Genomic DNA, 8,920 nt, shown 5'->3' on the forward strand with positions numbered 1-8,920 from the left:
CTTGTGGTCTTCATTAAGTCCTGCATGTAAAAAAGCTAAGTCAGACAGTTTGACTGGATAGCAGGATCAAGTGGTCAAGCAAAACATACCTGGACTTCCATCACCAGATGTTTTGCCGCTCGTTCAACTTTCATGGTCTCTTCGACCTCTAGGATTTCCTCATGCACAACCCATTGGTCGTTCCGCCAGCGCGACACATATACATGTTGTCATTTGTCCTGGGGACGGCCCAGGACCTCCTCTACTTCGTCCTCTTCGGCCTCTTCTTTGGGTAGCGGTGCTGGTCCGGAGTTTGCAGCTTCTGCGATCACTATGGCCTTCCCATGGGCCGTAGCATCAGCAAACGTGCTCTGTGCCACCTCCGGCTGCTGCTCCTCGGTTTGGTCTGTTACCCTTAGCGCTCAAGTGACCCCCTCAGCAGGGTTAGTACTCGGAGCACCTGTACTTGGCTCGGCTCTCCCCTCGACCACCTGCTCGGGGACTATTGTCTGGCCGCTCGTCTGCTGGGGTTCCGGCGGACTTTCTGCTATAGGTTCCTCCATAGCCGACTGCTGGGCAGTTTTCTCTGACACTGCTGGCGGAGCCACGCCTCTCCTGGCTAGTTGGTCAGGATTTTCGGTGGACGCCGACCTAATATATCCGAGATAAGTCCAGAAGACAATAGTATTCAATATAAATTATAAGCTTACATCAAGGTTACAAATACTTACAGCTTGGAAGCACGGAATGATGTGGCGAAGGCGCGTCTCTTCGGTCATGCCTACTCCACATGCTCTGCGGGTGCCACCTGGTCTCCCTCTACGACCAGCACCGGTGCCGGGGCTTGATGCTCGACCCCTTTGCCGCTTGTCCTCCGCACTACAGTGGTTGGCGATGCGGGTTTATTTGGCACAGAGGAGCCACCTTGCTCCATCGACTCCAGTTGCCTCCTCCTCTTTCGAGGGATGAGTCGAAAGATGTCTGCATCCTCTGTTTCATTGTCTGACAATGTAAAGATCGCCTGACGACGCTTGCTGGCCACCGGCCATTTACCAGAAGCTCTGGTCGCTGTCTCCTCCCCAACTCCGAGCACGGCCCAGTCGACGTCTTCGATCCCAGTGCTGGTCTAGGTGGTTGGGCCAGCAACTTGCGGCCAATCTACACCAAGGGGTGGAGACACGAACAATGTTGCTCTATCACGACCATTAATCTGGGAAACACAAAGGAGATAACACAGTAAGTTTCTGTTATAACATAAAACTACAGGTACAAGGCAGAATTATTTACCTTTGGGGGAGGTCGGGCGAGCTTGAAAGCGTGCTCGATGTCGCTCAATCTGACATAATTTGGATCAACTAAGTTAAATAGCTCTCCAATTCTGGCTTTGACTTCGATCTTGTCAAGCGCCTCTTGCCTGGTTCTCGTTGGGTCTACGCTACCCTAGTACTCGTAGCTAGGATGTACCTTCTTCTGGAAGGGCTGGATCCTTTGGCTGATGAAGTTTCCGACCACGCTCGGACCGTCCAGTTTCCACCACGGGATCATCCCAAGTAGTTCTTGGATCTGTTCCAAGTGCTCGGGCTTTTCTGACCAGCTGTTCTTCTTCTTCGGAATGAACCCCACGTCGCACAGTGTGATCATGTTTGGCTCTTCGTGGATGTAGAACCACTTCTTCTACCAGTCGTCCAGCGATGTGTTCCAAGGGCAGTGCAAGTACTGGGCCTTCATCCCGCCACGCAGATTGAGGTACACACCTCCGGCTATCTTCGAGCCGCCGCTTCCTTTCTTCCGCAGACAGAAAAGATGGCAAAAGAAGTCGAAATGGGGCTGGAAGCCACCATATGCTTTGCAAAGATGAATGAAGGTGGAGACAAGAAGAATCGAGTTGGGATGCATATTGCAAATCCCAATCTCGTAATACAAACAGAGCCCCTGAAGGAAAGGGTGCACTGGGACCCCAAAACCCCGCTTGAAGAAATCTTCGAAAACCACAATCTCACCTGGTTGTGGATCGGGGTACCCCTCGCCCTCTGGCACGTGCCATCCTGCGAGTTCCTTGTTGTGGAGTACTCCCATGATGACGAGGTCTTCGATGGTTTGCTCGTTGCTTCTTGACTTCCACCACTCCTTCGCCATGACTCCGGCTTTCTTCTAGGTGTCACTCTTCGCCATGAATCTGCCCTTGCTGATGAAGGTGGATACGGTGGAAGGGTGATTGGTGATGATTTCAGAGGTATTAGGGTTGGCAAGAGGAAGAAGAAGGCTGCGGCGGCGAATGGTAATGGGGATCAATAAAAAGTAACTTACCAGTTCTATATTGTAAATAACCAAGAGTTCTGCCGTTTCGTCTGCCTGAGATTCTTGGGAGACGTGCGCATGTGACGCAGACGGTTGTTTTCACAACCTCGAGATCTATGCCAATATATGCGCCTCTTTGTTATCAGTGTATGCGCCTCTTCGTTGCTAGTGTGAGAGAGCCCACACTGATGCACCTCCATACAGGTGCCAAGTGACTGTTTGCTTGAAAGGACAAGAAGGCAGTATGACATGCTATACCCGTCTACTTTTTTGACTAGACGTGTCAGATTGGACTTGATAGAGTAAGAAGATAAATAAATACACCAAATAATAGTACAAGTGGCATTTGTTTCTTCGCCGCATGTCTCGTGCTCAGGGATGGTCCAGACCACTATCGTGCTCGGGGACTGCCCAGACCACTATCGTGCTCGGGGACTGCCTAGACCACTACCGTGCTCGGGGACTGTCCAGACCACTACCGTGCTCGGGGACTGTCCCGACCACTACCGTGCTCGGGGACTGCTCCGACCACTACCATGCTCGGGGACTGTTTTGAACAACGCTCGGTGACTGCTTTCGTCGGCTACATGTGATGTGTACTTACATATAGTCGAGAGGCATTTATTTGGACCTTGCTACAAGGCTTATACTTCGCCTTCCAGCAAGCTCGGGGACTACATCGGTATGATGCACCTGCCGGTGCATCTCGTATTGGTTGTACAACGATTGGATTCTTGACTTCAGTGGAAATTCTTTTTAGACCCTGGCACCACGTGCCTACGTCACCTACTACTAGGCTCGGGGACTAAGTGGGCACACTTCACCTTGTGGTGAATGTGTTTATTTTATCGACCCCTACGCTTTGACTGATTGCCAGGATTATTACTGTCCAAGGGTCACTTACATTTCTTATCAGAAATACAAGTGGGCACACTTGATAAGGAAAGAAATATTTTTCTTTTTTCTTTAAGAGCACCATACATTCTTTGGACAACCGGAATCTTCGGCTATAATCATGGTCTACTACTCTCTGTTCTGATCAGAATGCTAGCGCATTTGATTGGTCAATGTTTCGATCAGTTGGAGATAACATGAAAACGGATTGCATTAGTCGAAGGAGATCGAACGGCGTGTCGCAGCATAATACATAGTGCTCGGGGACTAGCTGTGGGGGTATTAACCCCTATACCCTTACGGCTAGGCTTGGGCCGGCTCGGATCAGGGGGTCCGGTCCACTGGAAGACGACGTGCGGCCCGGCCAACCTGTTCAGAGTCCCGCGCAAGGAGTCAAAGCATATTTAAAGATCAAGCAAGATCCTGGTCGGTTAGAATAGGAATCCTTATCCGGCCACCTATGGCAATTGTAACTGGCTAGGATTAGTTTCCAGATCTGTAACCCTGCCCCCTGGACTATATAAGGTGGGCAGGGGACCCCTCTAAAAAACATCTCTCATTGACATACAACAATACAATCAGACACAGGACGTAGGTATTACGCCATCGCGGCGGATGAACCTGGATAAAACCTCGTGTCTGTCTTGCGTCACCGTCTTGTTTGTGGCTTGCACATCTGTCTGCCGACAATCTACTTGGGCATACCCCTAGGTAAACTGCCGACCATATTTCATCGACAGTATTCAATTGTATTATATTGCTAAGGAGAGCCTTATTGTGTATAGCAAACATGTGTAAACTTGTATGTCCTAAGCTCCTACCACACTGGTTTCATTAATTGCCTATAATAAGTGAAGGTTACTGTCTACTCTAGGTCATAGCCAGTTTTATGTCGACACTTCATGTAGGGCCATGCTATGTTCAATTGGTCACTGGTAAGCCTCTTTTGTGATGTGAGCCGGTGAGCCAGTGGGGTAGCACTGGCGAGATTCTGGCAAACTATGCGTGGATGAGATGAATCCATTTATCTAGCATAGAGCAGAGGTGCAGAGCACGCTGTGCGGGGTGCTGTAGCCTAGGACAGGGCAAGCGGGCGGGAAGATGTTGGCAGCAGGCCTAGGCGCGGTGGCTGCATGGAACGAAATGCCAGCGCGATGCTACTACATGCCTAGTGATTTTGATTTACAAGAATTTGTATTGGAACTAATGCTAAGGTGACACTAATGACAAGGAATTACTAATTCTAGAAGTAGAAACAATGTCCCCATAATGCTCTACTAATGATTCTAGACAAATAGCGGTACATCTTTTCATTGAACCATTAAATATGATATATTAGACTTATAATGTTTTATGTGTGGCTGTTGCATAATCTCTTCATCTTGGCTACTGCAGTGTGAGTGCTTCTCTGAATCTCTTATTTACTGAGAGCACTATGCACCAGCCTAAATTATTACTTTACCAAATCAAGTAATCTTGTGCCAACTCTATGTACAGTGTGCCATTCTAGTATTTTGAGGTACGGTTACAATGCCTCATGCATTTTGGTTTTAATTCATAAGTCTAATTTGGAGCTTTGGCGTACTCCCTGGAATGGTGATTGTCTACTAGTGCTAGCAGTAGGAGTCTAATACAAATATTTCAAAACATTTGTTTTCAGTTAAGGCCTATTGTGGTGTAGTGAGTTGACATAATTTTCATTTTGCCTTGATCTGTGATGCATGACCAATGTTCTTAATTAAACCTATCTGTGATAGGTAAAGGAATGCAAGAAAAAGGAGTGCAACAAGGCATCTAGACCTCTCAAGGGCACTGTAGGTATGTCCCTAAATTTACATTCATCAAACTGCGTACAAAACTAGTGACAAATTGTAAAAACCTAGTGACTAAATTCAGCATATAGAAATATATTTGGAAGACAAAACTAGTCTCTTGCTTACTGTTTCTAAACAAAGGTGTCTTGACCTTTTTACTGATATTTGTACTATTTTTAAGTTGAAAAGGAGCCTGATTGTCTAGTTAAAGAATAATAGTATTATTTTCAGATGCCGGGCCTCATTAGCAAGTAGTATTATTTTCAGATGTCGGGCCTCATTAGCAAGCAGAAGTTGTTTAGTTAAATTAAATCGGTTGGGTAATGAAATTTAGAGCACAAGCATCTTCCTTTTTTTCTCAGAGCACAAGCATCTGATGCTCACATGTATGGGTACAAGACTAGTTAAGCAGCAAGGTGCTAGTGGGGAGCAACTACGTCTTGTCCTTGAAGCTCTGAACCTGATCAGGAATTCACGGCAGTGCCCAGCAGTGATGCGGGCTTTGCCGATGAGGCTGTGATGTTGGCCCCGAACTTGAAATTTAGTAGTAACTTTAAGACCTGTTTATACTATATGGTTCCATTCACCAGAGTTTTGCTGAACCACAAATCCATCACCTTGTATTACTGTTTGAATTTTGAACATGAATCTTCACTGCCTCCTTTGTATTGAAGACATGTTTTACTTACTTGTGCAGCATGAAGGATGTTAGCAGCTCAATGGCAGTTGATCACAGTTGACAACATCAGGTTTGTCAACTCTCTATTCTTCGCATTACAGCAACAACATCAGCTCGACGGTCGCACTGAGCTTTATAGAATGCTTTGCATGTGTGTTGACAGTAGCACTAGATCAATAGCAGCATGTGCTATTTTTCTTATTTAGCCTTTGGTTTAATTTCTCTCTTGTTTAATTAATTAGAGCATTTATTAGCTGGCAGATTAGTAAGTTAAATCAATTAGAGCATTTAGTGGCCGGCAGATTAGTAAGTTAAATCCATTATTTCTTTGCTTCCAATGATGTATTATTGTCGAAGTGATATTTATGTACATGTATTTCAGGGAATTAGGCCTTCTCTATTTTGAGAATAACACTTTATATCTTACAAAGTAATACACAATTTTACTACTATAGAAATGATGATTTCATCTTGTTCCAGAACGATTTGATTGGGGTTGGTTGTTTAGTTCCTCATTGGTTGTGATGTACAAGACAAATTGGATGTACAAGACAAATTCATTTGGTGCAACCGAGATCCTGGAGGTGCTCAAGAACTGGTCGGAGAGGAGCATCCAAGTCATCGTCGTCACCGACGGCGAGCGCATCCTTGGCCTCGGGGATCTCGGTTGCCAGGGGATGGGAATTCCTGTTGGCAAGCTCTCCCTCTACACTGCCCTCAGAGGTGTTCGCCCCTCAGCTGTAAGCGCTACTCACAATGCCCCTTCTTTAGTGTTATTACTCCTAATAAACTTGTACTGCTGGACCGCTAGAATTGGAATCGATTTGTTGTTTTCTTTTTTTCCACTTCTCTAAAGATGGAAAAGATTACTCTGCTGCAGTGCCTGCCGATCGATGTCGGCACCAACAATGAGACCTTGCTCAACGACGAGTTCTACATCGGCCTCCGCCAGAAATGTGCCACCGGTGAGGTCAGCCACTGATCTGATCAGCAAGGCTGTTCTGTTCACCACCTGCAGCTGCACTTGGTGAATTTGTTGTAATCGATCTCTTGTCTGGAATCTGGATTGAGATGTGTTTTCTGTATTGATGGTTCATACAGGAGTACCATGAACTTCTCGAAGAGTTCATGACCGCCGTCAAGCAAAACTACGGCGAGATGGTCCTCACCCAGGTCAGTCTTAGTCGTCGGTCACAGTGGACCAGTCATAGACACTACCATACTTGTTGGTTTTTGCCTTTTTGCCGCCAGCCTTTCTCTATGTGCCTGCCGAGACTCCTGAATCTGAAATGCGATGTTCTTGTTGACCTATGACGTGCAGTTCGAAGACTTCGCGAACCACAACGCTTTTGACCTGCTAGAGAAGTACAGGGAGAGCCATCTTGTCTTCAACGATGATATCCAGGTAGCTTATGCAGCTCTGTGTGTTGACAGCAGCACCATGGTCCATTGGTCCATGGATGCCAAGTTCAGAAACAGGGGGTGCTGCCTGTTTTGTACTCGTCACAGGGAGTGTTGCCTGTTTCGTACTCGTCCTTTTCTTTCTATACTATGCCGATGAATGAACAAAAAACGATGCAGGTGTAATTGTTGCAGGGAACGGCCTCCATGGTCCTGGCAGGCCTCCTGGCGGCGCTCAAGGTGGTCGGCGAGATGCTTGCAGACCACACTTACCTGTTCCTCGGTGTCGGCGAGGTCAGTTGCGATTACATGGTTTGATCAACATTATATACTGCAGCAGTGTTAATTACCTTACCTCTTCTTTCTCAAAGTTTTGGATCACGCACGGGCTGCTTTTCTTGGTGAAATTGACATGCTTTTGTTGTATGCTTGCAGGCCGGGACCAGCATTGCCGAGCTCATTGCTCTCGAGATGTCAAAACAGACTGGGTCTCCAATCGAGGAGTGTCGCCCGAAGATGTGGCTGATGGACTCCAAGGGCCTGATCGTGGCATCGCGGATAGACTCGCTGCAGGCGTTTAAGAAGCCGTGGGCGCACGAGCACGAGCCCGTGGCGATGCTGCTGGAGGCAGTGCAGTCGCTGAAGCTGACGATGCTGATCGGCACCTCGGGCAAGGGTGCTACCTTCACCCAGGATGTGGTGGAAGCCATGGGTGCCCTGAACGAGAAGCTCATGATCTTCGCGCTGTCGAACCCGATGTCGCACTCTGACTGCACGATGGAGCAGGCCTACACGTGGACGCAGGGCCATGTGGTGTTCACGAGCGGTAGCCCGTTCCCGATAGTGGAGCTAGATGGGAAGACGCTGGTGCCAGGCCAGTCCAACAACGCCTACATCTTCCCCGGGTTCGGCCTCGACGTTGTCATCTCAGGCGCCATCCACGTCAGCGACGACATGCTGCTGGCTGCCTCCGAGGCGCTGGCGGAGCAGGTGATGGAGGAGCACTTCGCCAAGGGCCTCATCTTCCCGCCCTTCACCAACATCCGCGCCATCTCGGCCTGCATTGCCGCCAAGGTGGCCGCCAAGGCCTACGAGCTCGGCCTCGCCAGCCGCCTGCCACACCCTGATGACCTCATCAAGTATGCAGAGAGCTGCATGTACACCCCCACCTACCGCAGCTACCGGTAAGGATCAGGACCATGGCTTGGGGGGCTGCGGCCGGCGCAAAGGAAAGGAAACGGGTGAATTATTATTACAGACAGACTACAGAGTGATGAGTGAATAAAAAGTTGAGCTGATGATTATTGCAGCTAGAGGAGTGAGTTTACATATATACGTTGATTTCTACTGTATTTCATCTTGTTCCATACTGATGTACAAGACAAATTCATTTAGTGTTTGACTTTGATGGATGTGATGTACAAGACAAACTGGATGTTATATGATTGAGCTGCTTGTGATATGTGTTTGTGTATCTTCATGTGACATGTGGACACTATATGAGCATTGAATATCGTTTTGATATGTGCTAAAAATTGTATTTTTTCCATATTAAATTGTTTTGTTGAACAGTCTGTCGCTGTAAATGTATGGAGTGTTGGATGATCTGACGGTGAATGTGTGGTAACAGATTATCTGTCGCTAAAGAGTGGCAACAGGCTATCTGTCGCTGTAAATATTCACTGCAACAGACTATCTATCGCTAAAAGTACCATCTGACGCTAAAGATTTTTAGCGATAGGACTTACAGCGTCTGCGTAAGTCTGTGGCTGTAACTTTTTAGCGTCAGTTCGTCTGTCGCTGTAGCCGCTTTTAGCGTCAGATCGTCCATCGCTAATCTTGGTGTTGTGGTGTA

The 8,920-nt window shown here is 47.5% G+C and overlaps 1 protein-coding gene across 1 annotated transcript; it reads left to right on the top strand.

Moving 5' to 3' along the window:
- Positions 1 to 3,971: 3,971 nt before the first annotated feature.
- Positions 3,972 to 8,253, top strand: LOC136521012 (NADP-dependent malic enzyme, chloroplastic-like). Its single transcript, XM_066514734.1, has 7 exons — positions 3,972 to 4,385; positions 6,173 to 6,404; positions 6,545 to 6,634; positions 6,766 to 6,837; positions 6,986 to 7,069; positions 7,261 to 7,359; positions 7,501 to 8,253. The coding sequence occupies exons 1-7, from the start codon at positions 4,273 to 4,275 to the stop codon at positions 8,251 to 8,253; spliced, it is 1,443 nt and encodes a 480-aa protein (XP_066370831.1). The 5' UTR covers positions 3,972 to 4,272.
- The last annotated feature ends 667 nt before the right edge of the window (positions 8,254 to 8,920 follow it).

The sequence above is a fragment of the Miscanthus floridulus genome, chromosome 18 (assembly GCF_019320115.1).
Source record: "Miscanthus floridulus cultivar M001 chromosome 18, ASM1932011v1, whole genome shotgun sequence".
Lineage (NCBI taxonomy): Eukaryota > Viridiplantae > Streptophyta > Magnoliopsida > Poales > Poaceae > Miscanthus > Miscanthus floridulus.

Bases quoted from the DNA above. Each gene is read 5' to 3' on its own strand.
- LOC136521012 (XM_066514734.1), top strand. From the start codon at position 4,273: ATGTTGGCAGCAGGCCTAGGCGCGGTGGCTGCATGGAACGAAATGCCA. The intron at 6,405-6,544 runs GTAAGCGCTACT...ACTCTGCTGCAG, and splicing joins GAGGTGTTCGCCCCTCAGCT to TGCCTGCCGATCGATGTCGG. The intron at 7,360-7,500 runs GTCAGTTGCGAT...GTATGCTTGCAG, and splicing joins TGTTCCTCGGTGTCGGCGAG to GCCGGGACCAGCATTGCCGA.